The sequence below is a fragment of the Vicugna pacos genome, chromosome 19 (genome assembly GCF_048564905.1).
Source record: "Vicugna pacos chromosome 19, VicPac4, whole genome shotgun sequence".
Lineage (NCBI taxonomy): Eukaryota > Metazoa > Chordata > Mammalia > Artiodactyla > Camelidae > Vicugna > Vicugna pacos.
The window spans coordinates 27,558,842-27,586,601 of record NC_133005.1 but is presented as its reverse complement, the minus strand read 5'-3'; the positions used below and the strand labels follow the sequence as shown (position 1 = coordinate 27,586,601).

The window sequence follows — 27,760 nt, the reverse complement described above, 5'->3', positions numbered from 1 at the left end:
AAGCAAAAGGGTTTTAACAAGCTGTTCCATTATCTATTGTCCTGTCAGACAAGTTCAAAAATCTCTATTAGCTATCAGATTCTGTTAACTCTATGGGGCATGGTTTTGGGACCCCTAAATTAGGAGGCCCACCAAAGTGTGGGTTCTTGCTGCCAGCTGTGAAAGAATTTGCACAGCAGAGGCAGAGGGACAAAGTGAACAGCCGCTTTGTTGCTCAGAAGGGGGAATAGAAGGAAAGTGCTCGAGCAGGAAGAAGGGAAAAAAAGCACTCGAGTGAGGAAGAGGTGCTCAAGCGAGGAGCTGTCAACCAAGATGGGTGGTAGGGATAGTTCCGCCTGGGTTGGGCCATGTGGACTTTTATGGGAAGCTTCTACCATCATGTCACCCCGGGTGTGATGGAGCCAATCAGTCCTTGTTCGAGTTTTTCAGTCCTTGTATGAGCTTTTCTGGTGGTTGTCATGGCAATGGTCAACTGTCGTGGCACTGGTGGGTGGGTCATTTAGCATGCTAATACATTACACTGAGCATATAACGAGGCTCAAGATCCACTAGAAGTCAACTCCTCCAACCATCTTTGATTCAACTCGATTCTAACCAGTTCTTGTTTCTTCTATGCAGCTGCCTCCTGAGACTTAGATAAGAGTAATGGGTCTGTAGTCGAGGGAGGGGCAAGGGTATAATCCTGGGGGCAATAGCCTTGGTAACAAGAGGAAAGTTGCTTTTAACCAGAATGGCTGCAATCTAATGGACCCAGCATCCCCCCAAAAAAATCATCTCCAAAGATTCTGTTCAGACCTGAAAGTTCTAAAGGGAAATGGGGGAGTAATCTCAGTTAATCATTGAGATCAGTGGTCAGAGTCATTGCCATCTCCCAGCGCCTGCAGACTTGTTCTAATCAACTGATTGAGCCTGCTCGTCTATGACCCAGGGAGGCCTGGAAGACTTCAGCTTTCCTATAAACAACAGTGGTGGGAGGGGAGGCACAGAGTCCTGCTCCCTTTCAGTTTCAATAGTTTCTGGTAAGACCTTTCCCTTTTCCTTACTTCCAAATAGAAGCCCTCTTGCTGTGTACTCACATGGCATTTCCTCTGTGCACAAAAGGAAAGATAGATCTCTGGTATCTCCTCCTTTCTTATGACACCAGCCCTATTTATTGGATTATGGCCCCACCCATATGACCTCATTTGTCCTTAATTGCCTCCTTAAAGGCCCTGTCTGCAAATATAGTTCAATTGGGGGCTAGGACTTCAACATATAATTTTGGGGGACACAATTCAATCCATAACACCATGGGTCCACTCAGTGAGTGGCAAGGACTTTCTGAGAGAAAACAATCTTTGTGAGTTTGGTCTACAGCAGCGGTATTCACTAAGGACTATAAGGCATGAACACTGAGGAATCAAGACTAGATTGAACTGAATACAAGGGTTACTACAGGGAAAAAATCATACAGATAACACTAGATATCAGAAACACTCCTGTTTGATGTTGAAGTTGTGAAGTTTATCAGGGATGCTTTCAGCCACAAATGAGAGAAAAATTCAAAAATTCAAAACACACACACAAAAGAAAAAATCCAACTCAAACTGGCTTAAGAACTAAGGAAGTCTATTGGCTTATGTAGTTGGGAGTTGTCAAACAACAATCAGTGTCATGCCTGTAAAGAACAAAGACCTTTATTTGGGTTCTTAAGAATTGCAACTCGGGAGACACAGATTTGGGTAAAACCAAAAGAGTGCTCTGAGGGAGAGAGTGAGTCAGATTCTTGTAAAGACAAAGGCCGCAAGATTGTTAAAGTAAAAACTGGTAAAAATTGTGATTGGCTGTGATACCAGTAAGGAAATATTTGTCCTTTAAAAATAGGCTGTCACTAGTTATTTTAGGGTTAGGTCAATGAGGATCTTGAGTTTCTGGCAAATGTTCCTGATACCTGTGTTAAGATGATAAGTGATTAAAAGTTCAGATTCCTCAGGCTGAGATGTGTATAAGTCCCACTTGCTCAGTGACCTCCCGGCTCCATTTTAGAGCCCTCCCTTAGTAATACTTACACCATTTTTGTTTTTGTTTTATATTTCCCCCTTTTGATCAAGATCTTTCTCTGGGAGGCATCAGTGATCCACTATTTGGTAGTTTTGGGAAGGCTCATGACCAGCCAGTCATGTCCCACAGAGAAGGGAAAGAGGTGGCTGGGTAAAAGGTATGCTTTTGGAGAGTCTATGGCCATATCTGAGCAACAAGGAGCCATGTAGGAAATGAGTCTTCAGTGGCATTCAAAATAAGAGAAGTTCATTTATGTTTATTAGGAGGAATCTTATAGGAGTGGTCAATCATTTCCAGATGTCTAGCTAGCTATTATTATTCCTTTTAGTATTTCTCCAAGCCTGGGTATTAGGTCTTTCATAACAGTTATTTGCTTTTTCATATGACTTATTAAGTGGATGACATTAGATGATTCATCTGATTCTGAGTCTTGGGAAAGCTGTCCACAACAGATGTCATCTGCTTCATTATATTGGCCTTTGTCTGGTTAATCTTAGTTTCAGTTCTCCAGACTGTTGTGACTTCCAGGCAGGAGGTGGTACCTTCTTTAAATAAGAAACATGAATCCATGAGTCAATGCATTTAAGTTTAGCAGCACAAGGGTTAGTTGAAGAGCCAAGCAAAATGGGAAAACTCATTGACAGAGATGAGGAATGATCTAACAGCTGTGCAAAGCCGACTAGTTAATGCAGAGGAACAAATTAGTGATCTAGAAGACAGGGCAACAGAAAGCACCCATTCAGAAGAACTACAAGATAAGCAAATAAAAAATAATGATAATAGCATAAGGGACCTATGGGATAATATAAAGCGTCCCAATCTTCGCATAATGGGGGTCCCAGAAGGGGAAGAAGGATCAAAGGGGATTGAAAAGGTTTTTGAAGAAATCATGACTGAAAACTTCCCAAACTTAAAGAAGGAATCAGATATACAAGTACAGGAAGCTCAGAGGGTCCCAAACAGGAAGAACCCAAATAGACCCACACCAAGACATATCATAATCAAGATGGCCAGAGTCAAGGATAAAGAAATGATTCTAAAGGCAGCAAGAGAAAAGCAAAGAGTGAATTACAAGGGAACCCCCATAAGGCTCTCAGCTGATTTCTCTACACAAACACTACAGGCCAGAAGGGAGTGGCAAGATATATTCAAAACCCTGAATGAAAAAAAGATGCAGCCTAGGATACTTTATCCAGCAAGGCTATCCTTTAGGATAGAAGGAGAAATAAAGAGTTTCACAGACAGAAAAAAGCTGCAGGAGTTTAGCAACACTAAACCCATGCTAAAAGAAATATTGAAAGGGCTATTCTAAATAGAAAAGCAGCAGGATGCTACAGAAATGAGAAACGTACAACTGGAAAGGTGATAACTCATGAATTACAAATAAAGAAAACACAAAATTATAAAAGAAGACATACAAATCACTGAGAGTGGGAGAGGGAGGCAGGGAAATATAGAATTTTTTTTCTTTCTTTTTTAAATTTTTTTAACAGTAGGATGGGTTTGAGATCATGTTATTATCAGTTTAATAAAAACGGGTATAGGTTAATAGATTTACAAAAAAGGGTAACCACAAGTCAAAAATTTACAAGGGAGTCACAAAAATTAAATAAAATCCATGATAATACAAAGGAAAATTACCAAACCACAAAAGGAAGAAGAAAGGAACAAAGAGGATATACCAATTCAACTGCAAAGATAAGTTCAAAATGGCAATAAACACACATCTATCATTAATTACTGTAAATGTTAATGGACTAAATGCTCCAGTCAAAAGACATAGAGTGGCAGAGTGGATAATAAAGCAAGAACCTTCAATATGCTGCATACAAGAGACCCACTTTAGGGAGAAGGACACATATAGATTGAGAGTGAAAGGATGGAAAAGGATATTCCATGCAAATGGAAAAGCCAAAAAAGCAGGTCAGACAAAATAGACTTTAAAACAAAGGCCATAAACAATACCTGGTAAGGTCCCCTCCAATGAAGGTGTCATTTCCAACAGACAGAGTCACCAGTCCTTTTTTTTTTTCCTTGAGGAAGGAAATTCTGAGGGCAGGGATCTGAGATTAAGAAACACCAAAGGCAGTGCTTTGGGCCATGGCAGCTTAAATGATTAGTCTTCTATGTGCCATGGTGGGTGAAGGAATGTAAAAATCAAAAAACGGAGTTTGCCAGGGAGCCAGGAAGAACCAAAAGCTGTCTTGGGTTTCCCATAACCCCCACTGTTAGTTTAATTTATAGCCATTGTTTACCCATCTTAATATCCCTGAGTCAGGAGCATACTGTTGCCATGTTACAGGACATCAGGATGGCAAAATTCTGGCAATGAGGGATCAATTTTCCTGCAGAAGCAGAATGGACTTTGTCCACATATGCCACAATATTTACAGATTCTATTGCTGCTGTCTTTGCATGAAAGTCAGCTAGGGCATTTCCCTTACATTCAGCCCTTTTAGTGTGAGCCTCAGTTTGATGACAGACAACATCCTATGCCAGGACATATCAGATTTCCAGGAATTTCACACAGTTTCTGGAACAGTTATAACATATTACCTATATAGACACAAAGAAGGCCTGACATTCTTTCTTTTTTTTGTTTTAACATTTTTTATTGATTTATAGTCATTTTACAATGTGTCAAATTCCAGTGTAGAGCACAATTTTTCAGTTATACATGAACATATATATATTCATTGTCACATTTTTTCCTCTGTGAGCTACCATAAGATCTTGTATATATTTCCCTGTGCTATACAGTATAATCTTGTTTATCTATTCTACAATTTTGAAATCCCAGTCTATCACTTTCCACCCCCTGCCCCCTTGGCAACCACAAATTTGTATTCTATGTCTATGAGTCTGTTTCTATTTTATATTTATGCTTTGTGTTTTTTTTAGATTCCACATATGAGCAATCTCATATGGTATTTTTCTTTCTCCTTCTGGCTTACTTCACTTAGAATGACATTCTCCAGGAGCAACCATGTTGCTGCAAATGGCATTATGTTGTCAGTTTTTATGGCTGAGTAGTATTCCATTGTATAAATATACCACAGCTTCTTTATCCAGTCATCCATTGATGGACATTTAGGCTGTCTCCATGTCTTGGCTATTGTAAATAGTGTTGCTATGAACATTGGGGTGCAGGTGTCATCCTGAAGTAGGGTTCCTTCTGGATATATGCCCAGGAGCGAGATTCCTGGGTCATATGGTAAGTCTATTCCTAGTCTTTTAAGGAAACTTCATACTGTTTTCCACAGTGGCTGTACCAAACTGCATTCCCACCAGCAGTGGAGGAGGGTTCCCCTTTTCTCTACAGCCTCTCCAGCATTTGTCATTTGTGGATTTTTGAAAAAAAATATGGAATGCTTCATGAATTTGTGTGTCATCCTTGCGCAGGGGCCATGCTAATCTTCTCTGTATCGTTCCAATTTTAGTATGTGTGCTGCCGAAGCGAGCATCATTATTTCTTATTTGACAGTGCTTCTCATTTAATGTAACATATCAAATACACCTAATTAGTTTAATATCTCTTTATAAGGAGAGGGAACAAATCTTTGAGATATTTCAGGGGCTCTCTGATATATCTAATATCTTGAAGTTAGTTCTAAGTCAAAATGAATTCATTTAGAATTTGATTTTGGGAATTTTGTCAAAAATATCAAAAAGGTTTTAAAACACAAATTGTCAAATAGGATCATAGGTCACTGTGAAACAATGCTTAGTTATCCATTTAACCAAAATAACACTTAAAGACTTCATAGGCAAGTATGGAAGGTTACATAGTTCTAAGCAAAACTTAACATCAGGAAGACTAGGATTACTTAAGAAATCCTCTGATAAAGACAACATAAAACATAAGTGATTAATTTGATTATTTTAATAAGACACACAATCTTCTTTTTTTTTCCCTAGGCACATTACTTAAAGGTAAAGAAAAATCTTCATTATCTCTTATTATCAAGAGCAGCCAGAAGGTAAGTTTCACTGGGGAAAGGACTTCTATTTCTTTTGTTCATTGATGTGTCCCAGGTGCCAGGTAAATTAGTAAGAACCAGTAAATATTAATATTTGTTGAATGAATGAATAAATGTACTTAAAACCAAATAAATCCAACCAGTATAATATCTATCGAATGAGGTTGTTACATAAGGATTAGAAATTATGGATATAAAGGAAAGCACAAGTGGAACATTTGACTCCTAATAGGTACTCAAGTGTGTTAGCTATTGTCATTTTGCAAGGTCTCTTTTTTTCGAAGAATTTTCAGGGAGACCTGGAAATAAGTTTCTACATCTATGAACAGAAAAAGACATATGGGGCATATACCAAGGATGACCTTTGGATCTGTGTGTATATACACACTTTGTTTTCTAAGTTTTCTTTCTTAAACGTTATTTTTGTCAGATAAGAAGATCAATACTTAAGAAAAAAAGAATTTTGACTTCGTTTTGGGATTTGGGCAGATGGAAAAAAAGAATGTCTTGAGGAGGTTAGGTTCAGTAAAGGATGAATAGGAAGTAAAAGAAAGATCCAGGAAGTGGTGGCAAGTGGCATTGAGAATCAGCAGTACTGGTTGAGGAGGAAGCTGTGGAGAGATGTAAAACCACAGGAGTAATATTGCCAGGAATGAAAAATGCTCAGTTCAGCTGAGTGGGTGGAAAGTAGCTTGGGAAGAGCAAGGAAGAATTGCTGGGGATATTCAAGGTCATCAAGCAACCGGCCTTAAATTAACTGAACTTAAGGAGCATTTTCTAGTCCTGACTATGATGAGACTGACATCCAAGGAGAGTTTGAACACCCATTTCTCTCAGTATGACCAGATGCAGAGGTCCTGTGTCTAGTAGGTATTTGTCCCCAGGTTGTGGAATGATTGGATTGCATAGGATCACCAGGACCAAGTGGAAGTGAAGTGAAGAGGCAGACTAGAAACCATCAAAGTTTTGGGGTCAGCTTTGAATCTTGATTCTGTCACTTAATAGCCATGTGACCTTGAACAAGAAACCAAACACTTTGTGCAAGATCTAGGGCCCCTATTAAGTACGGGATTAGGGGAAACATAATAAATGTGCCATTAAATTATACTCTTTAACAAATAAAAATAAATAGAAAATTAAATTCTCAAAAGCAACTGCTCTGAACAAACCCAAATGATTAAACTAAAAGCCCTGCGCATATCACCTTCTACTGCCCAAGATACCTTGCTGTCAGGGCAGATTTTCCCACAAATCTTATAAGCACAATTTTCAAACCAGCCAGTTCCAAGCTGAAATATAAGTCTTTCACACACATGCTATTTGTTGTCTAGTTGCCGCCTCCCTCACCACCCAATGCCTCACTTTGTTTTGGTTTCACAAGTCTTCACAACTGTCTGATCTTTTCTCAAATTATTCTGGGGTTTAAAGGTATGTTTTTCTGGGCCTGGCCCTTCTGTGCAGATGAAAGAGAAGGTCACCTCTCTATACCTTCCTCTATGGGACTATGGGGCAAGGGAAGCAATTTGAAAATTTTGGGTTAACTAATATAAAATAATTTTATATCAGAACTGCCATTTGCAAGCAATTGTTGGCAAGTGATAAGGAGCATGGTCTTTAGAGTCAGGCTAGATGGCCTGGGCTTGAATCCAGGCCTCATCACTCCCCCAGCTGTGTGACCTTGAGCGAATCACTTATTTCTCGGTACCTCAGTTCCTTACATCTTTAAGGTTATTGTCATCCTTAAATGAATTAATACTTGTAAAGTTCTTAGAACAGTGCCTGGTACACAGTAAGGCTTTAAGTGTCTACTAAGAATATTCTGCCCATCACTACACTAGTTCATGCTGCTTGATGATAATTGTCTCATTTGCCCTGTATCTCTTGATGGGTCTATGGCTGGGTTGATGGGAAGCTGTATGGCTTTTGCAGCGGTAGTAGTAGTCCTTTCACCAGTTAACTGCACACACTAGGAGTTAAAGGGAAGTTTGGGTCCTGCCCAGGATGGCAAAAATTAAGGAGAGATGCCTGCCATTTTCACAGGTTGTTCCCACCAGGTAGTAAAAGTCCTTGAAGATAAACTGTAACCAATCAGATAGGCCACTTCCTTTCCTCTGGGCAGGGAGTTGGGTTGGAGAGAAGGGTTGAGGATTCTTTTGGAAAGAAGTTTGAAGTCTGCTCACATATGGAAACCTGAAGGTAGGCTGAGTCCCTGGACAGGTATGCCCAGGTCACTCTAACTGCCTAGCAATTCCGTAAAACTCAGGAAATGCAGGAAGACACCTTCACATTGGATCTGAATTCATTCCAGCGTCTTCCAGTTCAGTTTCCCGCCCATTTTTCTCTTAATGGTAAGATGGGGGTAACCTTTCAGGTTTCTTTTCAGTTTAGGGCATCTGAAACAAGGCCAAGGGTAAGCTCCCTTGAAGTTTGGCTCACCAGAAGAGCCCCAGCTCTTGCCTATAGTAGGACTTCAACGAGTCCTGAGAAGTCTTTCCAGGCCCCCGCCCTTATTAACACCACCCTCAGTTCTGCTTCTACTCACTCCCTTTATTGTAAACGGCCGGGTGGGGTTTAGGGCCATTGGGCAATCACTGCGCCTGCGCAGAGACTGAGGGTTGGGTGAGGGGCTGAAGTGGGTGGCCTGCCTGGCCCAAGGTCTGAACTGTCAGTGCGCCTGCGCGGGAGGCCTCTAAACTGGTAGTTCAAAGCTGACTCGCCGCGGCTGTCGGGCTGTCAGTGCGCCTGCGCGCGGGTCGGGCGCCGGGGTTCTTGACTGTGCTGCGCCCGGCGCTGAGTGTAGCCATGCAGAGTGCGGAGTCGCAGCAGCCCTCAAAGCGGCCCCGGTGCGATAGCAGCCCCAGGACCCCGCCAAGCACCCCTCCTGCAGCGGCAGAGAGGTCCCCGGGCCCTGACCTCCACCCCGACCACCGGACCTGGGGCCCGGAGCAGGTGTGCTGCTTCCTACAGCGCAGTGGCTTCAGCGATCTCGGACTGCTGGAACGCTGCCGAGGTAGAAGGGCTGGAGGGCTGAGGGGCCAGGGGACGGCGACCTGAGGCGGGGCCAGTCGGGCCTGAGGAAAGGACGCCCTGAGGCAGTGAGCAGGGGGCCTCAAAGAGGAGCCAGAGCGGCCGAGGGAGACCGGACGCGAGAGGCACCAGAAGGGGTGGACCTGAGGCGGGGGCGCCCAGGAGGGGATGACCTGAGGCGGAGAACGGAAACCTGAGGCGGCGAGCCCTCGGAGAAGGGGGCCTGAGGCGGAGAAGGGAGACTTGAGGCGGGAGGCACCCGAAGGGGTGGACCTGAGACGACGGCGTCCACGAGTAGTGATACCCTGAGACGAAGAAAGGAGAAATGGGGCGTCTGGGGTTGGGGACCCGTAGGAAGAAAGCAGACTTTGGGGGTTGCGAACCTTGGGGGAGGGGAAATCTAACTTTGGTGGGCTTCTTCAGGAACCTGCCACCCCAACGCCAAACAGGCGGGACTCACGTCCTTTTTTTTTTAAATTAGAAGAACCTTGGTAGGAGGGTGGCTGTCATTCAGGCTCACCAGGCCCCGGAGACCCTTCTCCTATTGCAGCTCCATGAACACTTGCCCCGTTAGAGTATATTTGGGTGCTTTAAAGTTTCTATTTCCTGCGCTCCCCTCCCAACTCGGGGCTTTTCTACGGGGAAGAACTTTTTTGTGAATCTCTGAATCCACATCGCCCAGCATCCCAGTGGGGCTGAATACATGTTTGATGACTGTACTTGCAGAGCTTGGTAATGATCATGTTTTGTTCTTCAGAAGCGGTTTCCCTCGCTAAATTTGAACCTTTGGATGGTCCAGTTGACCACTGAACTCCCAGCAGCCCTTAACGGGCCACATCACATTGGGAGATGTGTGGGTTGTGAGTTGTGAGTTGTAAGCATCCACCTGAAACTTACCCGATTTCCCCTAAAGGGTGTGAGGCTTAACCTCTGCTTTACCCTCTGAAGTGTTCAATAGGAAGGTGGTGTGATGTGCACGTTCAGCAAACGTAAATGCGAGATGGAGCCCTGTTTAGGCTGGGGGACTAAGGTGGGAGGAACTTCAGTGGTTTAAGACTTAAAGACAGCTTGATGTGTGTAGGAAATTGTACTTCTCTTTTTTCCTTTTCCTCTTTTGTTTTCCTTCACTTCTGCGATGGAATTTTTCTTTGAGTAGCAGTAAGTGGGGATTAAGTAGTTTTACATTTTGTGTCTTCAAAATGTGATTAGGTATATTGTTGGCTCTCTGTTTCATTGGTGTCCTGTAGATTAACTCATCAGTCTTCAGAGTGATGTTCTCTTGACCCAAAGTCTAATGCTAGCAGAAGACATTAGCTTTTAATTGGTAAAAACTGACCAAGTGTTCACAGTTGTTCATTTCTTACTGTCTACTTTGTCTCGATCAAATTTTAGTCAGATTTCTCTATCCTGCTGGCCCCTGAACTCTTGCTTGCCCTCAAACTTGAACAAGCACTAAAAAAGTAGAAATGCGCCCTGATCATCTTCTCCTAGGAACTGGCTGACCACAGCAGTACAATGTTTTATTGGACTCGCGTCATTTCCCCTCCAAAGATTCTGCTTATCTCTGTTTGCCCTTCCTTTGATCTACTTAAAAACAAAAACAAAAACAAAAATCCACCTTTTCCTGTTTGATTTTGAGTCACTTACAGATTTCTGACATCAGAACATTCTACCTATTGCAGTAATTTTTTTCTGTGCGTCCCTATCTAAGTCCACCTTTGTTTTTATTTAACAAAACTAAGCATAAGGTGCTGGGTCCCTTTTCTCATTATGGAATACAGGTTAGAGGATATAATCCGTATTTTTTAACAGATGATGTGTTTGAGGTTCAAAGCTCACACAGCTAGAAAAAGCAGAGCTGGATTTTAAGGTTAGATCTTTGGACTCCAGAATGCATGCCGGCTATATCTTAACAAGTGTTCTCATCACAGTGTATTAGATTCCCTCAACAATAAGAGAATAAACGTATCAGTAAGAAAAGAAAAAAATTGGAGAACATAACCAAAATTATAAAGTCAACTAAAAGCAAGAAAAAAAAAACAGTAAAAAAAATAAGCAAAATACAACGACAATTGACAACCAGCCAGTAAACACAGAAAAAGACATTCAGTCTCGGCAGTAATTTTTAAAACACTGATTTTAAAATTTAGATTGAAAAATATTTAAAGATTGATAATAGGAGAAATAGGTAATCCAATAAAGTTGATGGAAGTATCAGTTGACTTAACCCTGAATCGTCTGGCAATACCTTTTTACTTTCAGGAAATTTTACTTCTAGGAATTTACAGAAACAATTGTACAGTGTCCAGAAAGATATATTCAAGATTATTCTTCTAACCACCAGTTATAAATAGTAAAAAAGTAGCAATGATCTAAATACTCATTGATAATAGTAATAATTAATAGTGATGGCTAACAATTTATGGAGCATTTACTTTGCATGAAGTACTATTCTCTGCACTTCGCATATTTTATCTTATGAAATCTTTACAGTAATTCTATGACATAGGTTCAGTTAGACTCATTTTAAGGAGCCTAAGGCTCAGAAAAAAAATTGGTTAAATATGGTACATCTATATTGTGGAATACAAAATAACCATTAAAATGATGTAGTTTAATAATTGACAATAAAGATCTTTATGACCTATTGGGTGGGAAAAAATATAGATTATAAACAACATAATTTCATTTGTATAAAATTGTGTAATTGCATAGGTAAATGTCTTGACTGATGTTATCTAAAATGTTGGTTATTGGGAGAATGTAAGTGAGTTGATATTTTATACTTCATATGTTTACATTGTTTGGATTTTTTTACATTGAATATTTTTTATGATTGAAAAATACCCCCCCAAAAATGCCATTTTCATTTAAACTGTTTTTTCTTTTTGGAAAATTACATCTTCATTTTCTCTTGTTACCTTTAGAAAAATTTTTGTCTGTTTGAAAACAGTCCAGTATTCTGGAATCTGACGTCAGGAAGGACAAGAATTTAAATTTACCTAATTTATCAAAAAAATCTTCTTGGGACAGTTATCTAACTAAATTAAGACTTTCCAAGTATCAGTCAAAAACGTGGTACTTGGCAATTCGTTGCTAACTGCTGGGTACTCAATAAATGTTGATATGAGTAAATTCTGGTGGATCCAACTTGAAAGAAATCAGAAAGCCTCGGCTGTGAATATTAAAATCATTCATCTTTTTTTCCCCCCCTTTTCTTCCATAGAGAAGAAAATCACAGGTTCAATACTGCCCTTTCTTGATGAGTCTCTTCTTGAAGATCTTGGAATAAGGTAAGAATGGTAAAATTCACATTGTAGTCAAGCACACTGTGACATTTCTGTTCACATTTGAAGGATAAAGCCCAAGATCACTGATATTAACTATCTTCATTTTAAATCTACAAAGTGTTTTAAAATAGGCCACACCTACTGTTTAACACAGTTGTTTCTGTTTTTGCTGTGCAAACTCTATGTTTAATGTTACTAATGATTCCTATTTTTAAAAATTTTGCTGACAAGCCTTCATTAAGTTTGTAGTGACCAACTTTTTATTCTCAAGTTCAGAACAATTGAATTATACACACTAGAAAAGAACTGATAGGGGAAAAAATGTTGGCAAGAAAAATCAAGATTACAACCTTATCTTGAATGTATTTCTGGGTCTTTCTAAAACTATCTTAAGACTGGAATGTTTCCCTGTTATTAGATTTAAAGACACTATCCAGAGTAGTTTGGCACTTTTTAGCTGTATGGTTTGGGACAATTTATTTAACCCTTCAGTTTCTGCACCTGTGAAATGGATAATAATGAGACAGTGTATGTTAAGTAATTAGCACCTGATAAGCCCTTAATAAATTATATATATAGGTTGAGATCCCTGTGTATGACTGGAGATTGTATGGTCTAGATTAGTGTAGGTCCACTTTAAAGATCTCAGTTGAGGATCCAATATTTAAATATTCCTTAAAACGAAGACTTTGTTTCTGTTAGGGAACTGGCAGCAATGGTAAAATATGGTCTTTTTTCCTAGAATTCCACTTAGCTAAGTGTTGTTTGTGGAAACAGTAACCAAAGAATCAAAACAAAGGATTATACTGAATTACTTCATGCACTGTTGCTTAGTAATTGATAATGGAAGTAGACTGAGGAAAAGATCACTTTAGGACATTTAATTGACTTTTAATAAATGTTCTTTGGGATCAGACTCCTCAGGGACTTTATCTTAATCTCTTTCATAATTACGTGTCAGTCCCCTCAGTCCCCTCAAAATTCCCCTCACTACCTATTTCTTTTGTGTAGCAGTTGCTTACTGTTTGAACTGAATGAAATTTGTTCTAATAGAAATTTTCTTTTAAAGGGGACCATATCCTTTGTGGACCCAAATACTATTGATTTATTCAGCAAATATTTATGGAGGGCTGACTATGTGTTAGGCATTCCTCCAGGGATGTGGGACACATAAGTGAACAAAATAATCAAAATTCCAAAAGAAACAGTACATGGCATGCCTTTTTGTGTCCGTCTCTTAACTCTGAGGTGGATTCTACAGGATTCTTTAGAGCTGTGTTTTCCTATACAGGAGGGAATAGCTACATGTTTAAGTTAATTAAATGAAATTAAGTGAAAATTTCAGTTCCTCAGTAACACTAGCCATATTTCAAATGCTTAGTAGCCACGTATGGCTTGTGGTTACTTTGTTGGACAAAGCAGGTATAGAACATTTCCATCATGGCAAAGGTCTAGTGGACAGAGAGCTCCCTTCGAAGATCCCAATAGGATCAACTGAAGTTGTTCATAGTGGTACCAATACAACCAGCCTATTAACGTACCCTTGAATTATTTTTCTCCTCATTTCCTGTTTCACCTTTCCTAGTCCCCAACTCCTGTTCCCAGAATTTACATCCCGAAGTAAATTACCTGTAATTGGGAATTCCCTTGTTTGAGAATCCAGTTTAGACAAGTACTTCCTGTATTTCCTCAATTTTATGATCAACTGTTGATCATAAAATTTTTTTCTGAAAAAATAAGAAACATTGTCACATTAAATGTATACATCAGTTATAAGAAACATTAGATTTCAAAAGTGATGAAGTCCAGAAATAAAATCTTATTATAGTCTAACTATCCCAGTCTGTGACTGTGGCCCAAATCTTTGTTAAAAGTATTTATTTTGCCATAGCCTTTGCCAAAACAAAACAAAAACACCTCCAGGGTTTAGGTGACTATTTTTATATACTTTAATCAGTGATTTTTTAAAAACTTAGGTTTTTATGGATGTATAATGGACATATAACCTCATTCTACTTGTTTCAGGTGTATAATGTAATGATTCGATATTTGTAAATGTTGCAAAGTGATGACCATAAGTCTAGTTATCCTCTGTCACCATACAAAAGTACAAAGAAAACTTTTTTTCTTGTGATGAGAAATTTTAAGATTTACTCACTTGTATTGATGAAAAATTAATCAATAGTTGATCTATATTATAAATCAACTATACAAAAATTTTTATTTTTCAATTTAAAAAAGTCGATCTAAATGAGAAATAGAAAAAAAAAAAAGAGAGAGAGGAGTAGAGAATTTTATTCAAGCCAACCTGAAGATTATAACCCAGGAGATAGTCTTTTAGAAAATTCTGAAGACTGTTCTGCCTATTAGGAGTTGAAGGCACAGTCATATACATTTTTGAGACAAAGGATCGTACGTCAGAGTGACACACTGACATTTTACGTAAAGTTCACCAAAGATATATAGTCCGGATATACAAGTACAAGGTGAGCAGTAGGTGACAATGACCCCTTACAGGATTAGGAAAGGAAAAATTATTCTTCTGAGGAGTCGGAAGAAGGAAAAAAACATTGATTTTTCAGTCAAGCAGGCATTCCCACCTTTGAGGAGGCCTGGTTAATGTATAATGCAGGTGCACATTGCATATAGGGAGGGCCCAGGACCAGCAGGGAACATGTACTTCCTCTGTGCAATGGTGCTTAACCTGTGTGGGTTATAGCTCTACCTGTAAGTACTTCCTGGAGCCTGGCCTTTCCTTGTGCTTGTTATATCAAACTGATGAGGATAGGGGAACAGCACAACACAAGGTATGCAGCTTTAAGATGTATCAGCTGTAATAATGCTTTTATCTATTCCAAGAAAATCATTCTTATTCTAGATTTTTGTAGTTACCAGAGGTCTTAGGGTATAACATAGAGGCCAGTTTTAGTGCTCTGACTCCAAGTCTATCTAGGACTTTTAGCAAAATATTTACTTTTCATTCTAATTATCTAGTAGATCGGTAAAGGCTAACCCTTTTCCTGCTGCTTCTGTTGACACTCAGCCAGGAAGCAGGCTAACGTGCCTAGACCAACTAGTAAGTGTAAATGGAGCAGGAAAATGAATTACAGGATTTTGAGCTGTTTAATTCCTATTAAATTCTTTCTCAAGACTGGAACATTATGAGGAATTACTGACAAAGGAAGATGGGTATAAATAGAGCGAAAACCTTCATATATATTTGATTCATGCATATGTCATGTTTGGTGCTCATAAGTCCAACTTGGACCTTTGTAACTCATTGCTATAATGAATGTCAAAAATCTATTTATGGACTAACTACGTGACTGACAGCCACCCCTGCCAAGGAGTCTTGTATTGTCCTGCGTTTCCTTTCATTGTATCCTAGATGTTTGCATTTGATGTGACTATGTCTTAGTTAATGTAAGCAACAATCATTTCTCTTTAAAAGTTATTTTGATAGGACAGAGGCTCAGTTTGTCAAACAAATGTAGTCCTCCTGTATGTAACATCTTTGGCCAATTTAGTTAGATAACTTTGTTCACACACTCACCACTTGGTTACACAAATAAACTCTTAGATTCTTGTATTTAAAACACTGCTGATGGAATAAATATTGAATTTATAATCAGCAATAATTTCTATAACACCTGTGATCATAGTTAAAATTCTCCTATAGTTCTTGAGGGCGGGAACTGAGTCTGTTGTAACCCCACTGCTGAATACACTGTTTAATCCATCGCCAGCCCTTTGAGGGAGATAGTGTTATCTCTGTGCTATAGATGAGAAAGAACATCAGTGTACTAAAAAGGTTAAGTGACCAAGGTCATATAGATTCCATGTGCAGATGTGAGCCATATCTGCCTGATTACAAAGACCTTTTTCATTATCGCTGTGCTCTATGTCAAAGAGTGCTATCTTGAGATTTCACTTAACAAGAGCCATGCAGATTTAAGATCATGAGGGAAGATGTTGACTTCAGTTAGGTCAAAATAAATTTAAAGTATAAATTGAGCATTCAGTGATGTAGAATGGGAGGTGCTGAAGTCTGAATTTACCAAGAGCAGAAGCCTGAGGAAGAATCTGATGTCTTAGAAGCAAAGGAAGGAGAGGATTTCTAGGAGGAGTATTGTTTGAATTACTAATTGTTCCTTTTAATCTGCCTTCTCTTTCTATTAGTATAGATAATCTAAAGTTCATTATATACTATTATATACTCCAGGGATTATTGTTAAGCGAATAATGATAGATTTGCTCATCTGTTATCATTTTAGTTCCCATGCGAAGAGAATGAAGCTGCTTAGTTATATCCAATGCCTAGGTCAAACTCATGTCAATACAATGAAGGTAAGAGGAATCTGAGTTTATTATGTTTTTTTTGAGTATAAAGTGATATAACGCAATTATGCAGAATTCATTTTAAAAAGAATGGAGAAAAAAAGAAAAAGAAAAAAGAGAAAAAGAGAATGGAGAAAAATCTCTTTACATAGTAGGATTGTGACTAATGGATTTTTACTTTTGTAAACTTTCTGCATTTTCTAAAATAAGCACAGAAAAAGTCAAGAAAGACTAAAATATTTTAAGCATACAGAAAGCATAAAAGACTGCTGACCAGCTTGTCAAATCTTGACATTTGGCCTAATTTGCTTCAGCTCTATTTTTTTTAGAACAAAATATTAAGAGACAATAGTTCTTCTTTGTACCCTCTTCAATCCTGTATCTTCTCTAGGAGTAAGCGCCATCCTGAATTTGATGTTTAATAATTTTCTTGAATTTGTAAAAAAAATTTACTGCATATGTATGTATAGCCCTAAATAGTGAATAGTATTGTCTTACATATTTTTAAAACATTATGTAAATGGTATTTCACTCACAGTAAATAACCTTCTGAACTTTAATTTAACGTTATTTTTGGGAATTATCCATATCAACACACATAACCCTAGTACCCCTTAATCATAGAATAAGTTTTAAAGTTGTACTAAATTTTCTTGTCAGTTTTGGTAAACTTTTTTGTCAAATAGTTGACCAAAGAGTGGACCTAATCATAAAATTTATCAATAATTGCTTATTTCTCATCCCCCAGCCCCTTCCAGAGATTTCAAAAGCCTTGTTTTTCAGACCCAGTGTCCCAAGAATCATTTTAACAAGCAATCAACTGCCTAGCTCCCATCCCAGAAATTCTGATTCTAGGAATTTATAATAGTGACCCAGGAATGTGCATTTTTCACAAGCTCTTCAGGGTGATTCTAACACCATAATTAAAGAAATATTTCTTGATTGGTTGGTGACAGGAAATGTACCTCATTGCTCACCCTTTTGACATCTTTGGGTTAAGAAAACTTAATTTCAGACCTGGAAGAGAGGATAGGATCTCATTCCCCTTTTACACAATCATCATTTGTATTTTTCATCAAAGGTATTTTATGTATTTCATGTACAGTATTTGAGTTATCTCATATCTTAGGAGAATATGTATTTCAACTTTACTTTTACAAGTTAGTCTGCTTATTTTCCATTGAAAATCACATTTGAAAATATTTAGTGAATGTGTTTGGTTCAATCCTACAATAATTTTTCTTTTACAAAGTAGTGGTTCTTAGAGCAAATAGGTTATTTGAAGAATGATCAAATCCCAGCCCTTTTTGAAAAAGTTACCTAATATTAAAATACTTCATTTTCATGAAGAAGTAAATAGAAAAATCATTTACTAAGTATTTCATCTTGCAGTTGGAAGAAAGTTGCTGTCCTGTGTTCTGTTTTGTCCTTCCTCAGTAGCAGCAGCTTGGGTGTTCTTTTCAGGCAGGACACAGAAACGATGCGTTTTCTTCATTAGTTGAGATCATTTCAGATGATCTCTAAGGTCACATTTTCACAATTTTAATTTGCAATAAAAATATTTGTGAAATAATATTCAAGGCAGTCAGTGGTTTCATTTGCCCCTTTTTCTTTGTTTTTTTCCTTCTATTTTTTCATTAAAAACAAAATTGTTTAACTTCATTTATCAACTATAGTTTATTGAAAATAGGTGTTAGTATCTGCTAGCCATCTTATTTTAAAGATAAAAACAAGGCCTAAGGTCACAGGGGTAATTGGCAGAGTTGGCTTTTGTATTGGGTTTCCCTTATCTTCATTTTCTAACACGATTTCAGCATATCTTAAATATTTCAATATTTCTGAACAAAATTGGAGAGGTTGTGAAGCTGACTTAGATCAAGAGCACAGGAAGTTTTGATTCACAGAGAATTCTGAGGTATAATTTAGCTATATGGAAGCTATGCATCCAAAACCTAGATGTCTATTATTATTACACTACAAATTTTGTGAGGGCAGGAATCTTGTACTTCCAAAAAAAAAAAAAAATCACACCCCTCCCCCGCCATGCTTTGTTGAATAAACGAATAAAATACATAAATACACGTGAATAACTGAAAAAAAAAAGAAAAAGAAAATAGGTGTTAAGCTACAGACTACTTGAGTCAGTGAGTCACTATCTAGTGATGAAATTGATACCTTTTTGACCATAGCTTCATCAGCAATATAGGTAAACAGAGAATTGATTCCTACCCTAATTTGACATCTACCTTTTATTCTTTTTTTAATAAAAAATAGCTTTAGTGATCTATAATTCATATAGCTTACAATTCACTCATTTAAAATATACAAGTCAGTGTTTTTAGAAAAGTCACAAAGTTATTCAGTCATTACCATGATCTAATTTAAATTGTAACATTTCTTTGTATATTCTAGATACAAATTCTTTATCAAATATATGATATGCAATTATTTTCTCCTGTTTTCTGGATTGTCTTTTTACCTTTTTCTGGACTATTTTTACTTTTTTGATGGTGTTCTGTGGAGCACAAAGTTTTAAATGTTAATGTAGTCCAGTGTATCTATTTTTCTCTTTGTCTCTTACGCTTTTGGTGTCATATCTAAGAAATGATCCTAATCCAAGTTCATGACCTTTTATTCTTGACTCAGTTTTCTTCTTGCTAAATTTAGTTCTGTTGGCCTCTGAAGCCAGGAATTGTATAATGGTGAGGACAAAGTGCAGTGTTTAACATAATAAGCACAATTTGTCAAATGTAGTGGTGAGTTTTAAGAGAGTGAAATGTCTGCTTTATGTACCTTCTCTTATCTAATATGTGTGAAATTATAGAATCACCACTGAATCTTTTTCTGATGGCTCCTTTCCCCCTTTCTTCTGGATAGAACTTACCACTCTATTTTGTTTCTTTTTTCCTATTCTCTTTCCCCACTACTCTGCACATAGATTCTGTTATATTTCCTGGGGGCAGGAATAGTATTTTATTCATCTCTCATCTCCAGTGCTTGGCATATACAGAAGATACTTAAGACAATAGAATTGTTTCATACTGCTTGGCTAGTAACACAGTAGAATATCATATACCTTTAAAAGTAGTAAGTAAGTGGACGATGTGACTGTTATATTAAATAATACCGGGAGATGTCAGATCTAAGACACCTTGGGTCCTTCAGCCAGCTGCCCAGGGATCTGACCCCACTCACCAGTAGGCTGACACAAGCTTGAGGACAGCCCAGACCCCACAGCAAGCTGTGTCAGGAACCAGCCCCACCCACCAGCAGTCTGATACCAGCTCTGGGATCCCTGGGACCTGCATTCAGAGACCCCAAGACCATGCTCTATCCACCAGTGGGCCAGCTCTAGCCTCAGGACCCAGCTTTACCCGCTGGTGGCAGACACCAGCCCTAGCATCTTCTAGACGCCAACTCCATCCACCAGAGTGCAGACACAGGAACCAGGGCCACTGCAGCCCCACAGCCTGCTGTGTCAGGACCAAGCCAATACACCAGCAGGCCAGCAGCAGTCCTGGCACCGTATCCCCTGGCCCTGCCCACCAGCAGGCCAACTCCAGCTCTGGGACACCTTGGGCACCGCAGGGTCCAGCCGCACCCATCAGTAGGACCCCCAGGGACCTGCATCCAGAGACCCCAGAACCTGGCTCCACCCACCAGTGAGCCAGCACTAGCCTGGGACCCCCAGGACCCTCTGAGGCCCTGCACCCCTCACCAGTAGGCCAACACCAGCTCTGAGATACTTTGGACTCCTCAGCCAACTGCCCTGGAGTCCAGCCTCACCCAGCAGCAGGCCAGCACCAGCTTTGGGACACCCTGGAATCCACAGCCAGCAGTGTCAAGAACTGGCCCCAACCACCACAAGGCCAACACCATATTCAGGAATATCAACCCCACAACTATGTACCTCAGAACCCAGCTCTGCCCTGGGGTTCTGCAGACAGCTGGCTTGTAACTTGGCCCTACCAACCAGCAGCTGGCAACCTCCACACAAGTTAGGGCCTGGCAGTCAACCGAGTTGGGGGCCAGCAATGCCTACCAGATTGCCCACAGTAGTCAGCCTGCCACAACAGAAGGACCATTGCAGCTCACATAGGGGGCACTCCTAGAGCATATATCTCTGGTGACCAGAGGTGAGTGCACTGCTGGGACACATACGCTGACTCCAACAAAAGGCCACTTTTCCAAAGTTGGGAAATGTAACCAACCTACCAGATACCTAGAAATAAAAACAGCAAATTAGGCAAAATAGGGCAACAGAGGAATATGTTCCAAATGAAGGAAGAAGTTGAAACTCCAAAAGAAGAACTAAGTGGAACCAAGCAATCTACCCAGTAGAGTTCAAAGTAATGATTGTAAAGATGTTCAAAGAACTCAAGAGAAGATTGGATGAACAAAGTAAGAAGTTGGAATTTTTAAACTAAAAATTAGAAAACATAGAGAAGAACCAAACAGAAATGAAGAATGCAATAGCTGAAATGAAAAGTACACTAGAAGGAATCAACAGTAGATTAATTTGATACAGAGGAAAGGATCAGTGAGTTGGAAGACAGAGTAGTGGAAATCAATGAAGCAGAATGGAAAGAAGAACAAAGAATAAAAAGAAATGAGGACAATTAAAGAGATCTCTGAGATAACATCAACCATATTAACATTCACATTATAGAGGTCCCAGAAGGACCTCTAATTATTATCTATATCTATAAATCTCATGGTAAGCACAAACTTAAAAAATCTGTAATATATACACAAAAAAGAGACAGGGCTCCAAACATAAAACTAACTGTATTCTTCAAATCACAGGGGAAGAGAACAATAGAAGAAAGGAACAAAAAAGAACTACAGAACAACCCTAAAACAATTAACAAAATGGCAATAAGTACCTACCTATCAATAATTATTTTAAATGTAAATGGACTAAATGCTCTAAACAAAAGACATGGAGTGGCTGAATGGATACAAAAACATGACCCATATATAGACTGCCTACAAGAGACTCACTTCAGACTTCAAGACACACACAGACAAAGTGAGAGGGTGAAAAAAGGAATTCCATGCAAATGAAATCAAAAGAAAACTGGGGTAGCAATAGTTATATCAGACAAAATAGACTTTAAGACTATTACAAGAGACAAAGAAGGGATCAATCCAAGAAGATATAATAATTGCAAATATATATACACCCAACATAAAAGCACCTAAACAACATGAAGCATATATTAACAGACATAAAGGGAGAAATTGACAGTAACACAATAACAGTAGGGGACTTTAAAAACCCACTTACATCAATGGACAGGTCGTCCAGACAGAAAAGTCAATTAGGAAACACTGGTCTTAAATGATACATTAGACCAAATGGATTTAATAGATATACATATAGAACATTCCATGCCAAAATGCAGGTGATACACTCTCCAGGATAGGTTACATGAGGGAACCACAAAGCAAGTCTCAATAAATTTAAGAAAATTGAAATCACATCAAGCATCTTTTCTTGCAATACTATGAAACAAGAAATCAACTACAAGGAAAAAAACTGCAAAAAAAACACAGATGTGTGGAGGTAAGCAATAGGCTACTAAATAACCAATGAATCACTGAAAAAAATCAAAGAAGATATCAAAAAATACCTGGAGATGATGAAAGCAAAAACACAGTGATTCAAAACCTATGAGATGCAGCAAAAGCATTTCTAAGCGGAAAGTTTATAGCGACACAAGCCTACCTCAGGAAACAAGAAAAATCTCAAATAAATAACCTAGCATTACACCTAAAGGAACTAGAAAAAGAAGAATAAATAAAACCCAAAATTAGTAGAAGGAAAATGGGCAGAAGACCTGAATAGTCATTCTTCCAAAGAAGACACACAGATGGCCAACAGGCACATGAGAAGAGGCTCAACATCACCAATGACCAGAGAAACACAAATCAGAACCACGATGAGATATCACCGCACATGTGTCAGAATGGCTATCATCAAAAAGACTACAAATAACAAATCCTGGTGAGGATGTGGAGAAAAGGGAATCCTTGTACACAGTTGGTGGGAATGGAAATGGGTATAGCCATTGTGTGAAACAGTATGGAGGTTCCTCAAAAAACTGAAAATATGACTACCATATGATCCAGTAATTCCACTCCTGGGCATATATCTGAAGAAAATGAAAATACTAATTCAAAAAGATACATGCATCTCAACATTCATATCAGCATTATTTACAATAGCCAAGATATGGAAGCAACTTAAGTGTCCATCAACAGATGAATGGATAAAGAAGATGTAGTATGTACATGCAATGGAATGTTACTCATCCATAAAAAGAGAAGGAAATGCCATTTGCAGCAACATGAATGGATTTGGAGGGTATTATGCTTAGTGAAATAAGACAGAGGAAGACAACTGTATGTTACCACTTATGTGTGGAATCTAAAAAATGAAATGAAGGAGTATAACAAAACAGAAACAGACTCACAGATAATAGAGAACAAACTAGGAGTCAGCAATGGGGAGAGGGAAGTGGGAAAGGGTAAGTAGGGGTAGGGGATTAAGAGGTACAAACTACTATGTATAAAATAAGCTAAAGAATATATTGTACAGCACAGGGAATATAGCCAATATAAAACTTTAAATGAAGTATAATCTTTAAAAATTTTGAATCGCTGTGTTGTACACCTGAAACAAATATAATACTGTAAATCAACTATACCTCAATAAAAAAATACTGTGAGAATGAAAATAACAGATCATAAACAATTATCAAAACACTTCAATGTCACATATACACACTAAGATTTGGGAAGGGAAAATGAAATTGAGGAACTAGAATTTCCATAATTCAAAGCCCAACATTAGGGGAATGTTTTTAAAATGTTTAGTTCATCAGTGAAACTGAGCCATTAAAATGATAATTATTAAAATTTGTAAAAACATGAGAAAGTGTTCATGAGGCATTTTGACATGAAAAGAGCATGTGTGTCATGATACTAAGTTAAAAATAATTTTCATTGAATTGTTTTAAAAAGTTGTTACACTTGACATTGAATTTGACATTGAAGAATTTTAGATCTTTAAATGAATTAAAAGTAGATTGTAGAATTTTTCTTTGATAATTTTTAATAATAAAATGAATTCTCATTTGTGGTGGTCACATTGGTCTTGTGTAAGGGAGAAAGAATAGATCAGTATATGAATTTGATATAAGGACTTGGAACTTTGTCTTAGCTGATAAGGACATTCGCAGGGTTGAATTACAACATCCTTCTATTCCTAATATACTTTGACATAATTCTTGGTGTATTTTGAGAGGTTTGAGAGGTATACTTGATGTACTTTAACTATAATAGCATGTTAACATATATTATTTTGCTATAGTGGTTCAATAGTAGGCATTCAAAACACAGCCGAGTTCCTGCTTTGTGCCAGGCACTGCAGTGCATCATGGATTCTGAGAATATGACAGTAAACAAAACAGACAAGGCCCCACAACTCCCAGAATTCCATTCATTTTAAAGGAATTTCATGGAACCATTTGAAGCAGCTTGAAAATCATGGATTAGATCACTTATCCTTTTTTATTCTGTAGCCTTCTCTTTAAAAGGCAGTTATGGACAGTTAAGAAAGATGTTATCTTTATTTGAAGAAAACATTAAATCTTCACCCATATTTAAGCCTCTTTTTAAGCTTACAGTAATGAATAATTGTGAAATTTATCTTTACTAAGTAACTATTTTTGAGTGACATTAAGTACTATAGAATTTTTTCAGTACTTCCTGCCTATGATTTCTTATCTATTTGGTAGGAGGGTTTCTTTCTTTTCTTTTTCTTCTTCTTTTTTTTTTTTTTTTTAAGGATTCTAGTGATGGGTACTGTATAAATGCTTTTAGAAAAAAATTAGACACAGTGCCTGGAGTAAAATGGCTTGTATGTTCTGAATGAGTTTTAAATGGGTATGTTTTACTATGTTTAACAAGACTAACTTACTAGAGGCTAATGAGATCGTATACATAACAAAAAGATTGAAATCTTTACCTTTGTTTTATTAGAGTCCATTAGGAAGATGTAAAACATACCCTGATCCAATATACTTTCTGGTAGTGATACCTAAATAAGATAATGATATTAATACCTTGTCATTTCCCTGAATATTATTCTTAACTTGAAAACAAATAGATTTGACTTTGCACTGTAGATAGAAATGACTGGACAAAAATTTTAGATGGTGTTACGTATTGTTACTCATATTAATTTTAAACATAATTTTCTAGGTGATTAATGATCCTATCCATGGCCACATTGAACTCCACCCTCTCCTCATCCGAATCATCGACACACCTCAATTTCAGCGCCTGCGATATATTAAACAGTTGGGAAGCGGTTACTATGTTTTTCCAGGAGCTTCACACAATCGATTTGAGCATAGTCTAGGGTAAGAAGGGAATTGGGGTAGGAAACTTACAGTTATTAAGTACCTTCTCTTATTGTATCTTCTAGAGAACAAATCATTTTGCAGAATGGTAATAATATCCTTATTTTACTGAAGAGAAAGTTGAGGCTTAGATTTACCTTGCTCTATTTTACTTATGTTATATATTAGAAGCCACCCCAGATCCTTCCTGGAAAGATAAACGTGTCTGACAGATCATTTGGATGAAATATTTGTGTTTAAATATTATTTAAAAGCTAAGGGTTAGTTACTGATTCAACTAACTGGAAGTTTATTTACTTTTCCTGCAATCTTTGTTTAGCCTTGCATAGAATTGCTGTTTGAAACCACATCATTTTCTTACTGATCAGGACATGTGTAAAATAGAAAAGCAATCACAAGCTTAGAGAAGGTGGCCCTTCTGTTATATACAACATAGTTGAAACTTTGGTCTGCTTTTTCATTACAAAATGTAGAGACTGGAGGACATGGGCCTGGAAGACCTGAACAGTTTTCTAGGTTTTCATGAAGTACTTATAGTCAAAGTGGTCCCCCCTTATCTGCAGGGGTTATTTTCTAAGACCCCCAGTGGATGCCTGAAACCACAGATACTATCAAACTTTATTTATACTGTGTTTTTTATTGTACATACACACCTATGATAAAGTTTAATTTAGAAATTAAACACCGTAAGAGATTTACAACAATTAATAATAAAATAAACAGTTATAACAATACACTGTAATAAAAGTTATGTGAATGTGGTTTCTGCCTCTCTTTCTCTGTCTCTCTCAGAATATTTTATTGTGCAGATTTAATGCCCTTTTCCCATCTTAATTAAGCACTTATGCACTGTGGCTGTAACTATATCATTTGAGTTAACAAAACTAGCATGATTCCTTTTTTTCTTCTTCCCAATTTCACCAATACAAAATTGTTCATATGGTAGATCTTAGCAACTTCAGCATACAATTTTTTTTCTGTCCTAATTAAGTCGAGAACTTTCACCTTTTCACTCACTTAAAGGAAACACTTTCTGGCTTCTCTTTGACATATCTGAATTGCCAGCATTACTATTGCACTTTGGGGCCATAGTTAAGCAAAATAAGGATTACATGAACACAGGCACTGTGAAACCTTGACAGTCAATCTGATCATTGTGCCAGCTACTAAGTGATTATTGTGGGGGTTATGCTGGACAAAGAATTGATTCACGAGCTGCTCATGATGGAGTGGGACAGTGCGAGATTTCATTATGCTACCTAGAATGGAGTGCAATTTAAAACTTATGAATTGTGTGTTTCTGGAATTTCCCATTTAATATTTTCAGACTGTGGTTAATTGCAGGCAACTGAAAGTGAGGAAAGTGAAACCAGTGGTAAGGGGGAATTACTGTATTACTTTGGAGGTTTTTGTTTGTTTAGAAGCATTTTAAATTATCCAGAACACATGCAATGCAAATGTTCATTTATTCATCAACAAATATTTATTGAAAACTTATTAGGCCATACGAAACCAACAAGATAGCAACTGTTTATCCTCATGGAGCTCAGAGTTTAGGGGGCAAGAAAGGTATTGTATTCATTCAAGAATTACTTTGGGGGGGAATATTTAACATTTATTGGACACTTCAATCTATGTTGTAAACATCACAACACCAGAGTCTTGCATTTTTTTTAATTGTAATAAAATACACAGAATATAAAATTTACCATCTTAACCATTTTTAAGTCTCCAGTTCAGTAGTGTTGAATATATCCACAGTATTGCGCAACTGGTCTCCAGAACTTTTTCATCTTGCAAAACTGAAACTCTGTAGACCCATTAAATAACAATTCCCCATTCGTCCTTCCCCCAGCCCCTGTTAACCACCATTCTACTTTCTGTTCCTATGAATTTGACTATTCTAGGTACCTCATATAAGTGATATCATAGAGTATTTGTCTTTTTGTGACTGGCTTGTTTCACTTAGCGTAATTTCCCTAAGAGTCACCCTTGTGGGAGCATGTGTCAGAATATCATTACTTTTTAAGGCTGAATAGTATTCCATTGTATGTATAGACTACATTTTGTTGATCCCTTCATTCATTGGTGGATGCCTGGGCTGCCTCCACCTCTGTGGCTATAGTGACTAGTGCTACTCTGAACATGGATGTGCAGATATCTCTTTAAGACCCTCCCTTTGATTCTTTTGGGTGTATATTCAGAAGTAGAATTGCTGGGTCGTATGGTAATTCTATTTTTAACATTTTGAGGAAATGCTCTACTGTTTTCTGTAGCATCTGCACCATTTTACATTCCCATCAACAGTGTACAAGGGTCCCAGTTGCTCCACATCCTGGCCAAAATTTGTTAGCTTTTCTTTTGTTTTATAATAACCATCTTAATGGTTATGAGGTAGTATCTCATTGTGATTTTAATTTTGCATTTCCCTAAAGATAAGTGGTATTGAGTCAAGAGGCCCTGCTTTTGGGGATCTGTATGTGCCTGCCTAGTTCTGAAACAGACTGTTCTGTTAAGTTGCCCTCAAGATATATTAGAACATTTGAGAATCCTACTAAATGTCTTGCGTGTTGACTGAAAGAAAAATGCACCATGTAAAAGTTGTGAGTTAAGTTTTATTTGGGGACCTTACTGAGGACTTTAGTCTGGGAGA

At 37.9% G+C, this 27,760-nt stretch overlaps 1 protein-coding gene and 1 non-coding gene across 4 annotated transcripts in view; one reads left to right on the top strand and one right to left on the bottom strand.

Annotated features, from left to right (window-relative positions):
* Positions 1-5,397: 5,397 nt before the first annotated feature.
* LOC140687513 (U6 spliceosomal RNA) lies at positions 5,398-5,504 on the bottom strand. The gene has a single exon (XR_012061903.1). It is a non-coding gene; the product is annotated as a U6 spliceosomal RNA (small nuclear RNA).
* A 3,241-nt stretch (positions 5,505-8,745) lies between these two features.
* Positions 8,746-27,760, top strand: part of SAMHD1 (SAM and HD domain containing deoxynucleoside triphosphate triphosphohydrolase 1) — a 45,065-nt gene continuing 26,050 nt past the window's right edge. For 2 of the 3 annotated variants that reach the window (XM_072944182.1, XM_006202728.4), the window contains exons 1-4: positions 8,746-9,030; positions 12,274-12,340; positions 16,612-16,684; positions 24,947-25,107. In XM_072944182.1, the coding sequence (XP_072800283.1) occupies positions 8,823-9,030; positions 12,274-12,340; positions 16,612-16,684; positions 24,947-25,107 (509 nt within the window). In that variant the 5' untranslated portion in view covers positions 8,746-8,822. The remainder of the gene's footprint in view (positions 9,031-12,273; positions 12,341-16,611; positions 16,685-24,946; positions 25,108-27,760) is intronic. The other variant, XM_031687842.2, reaches the window with a different exon arrangement.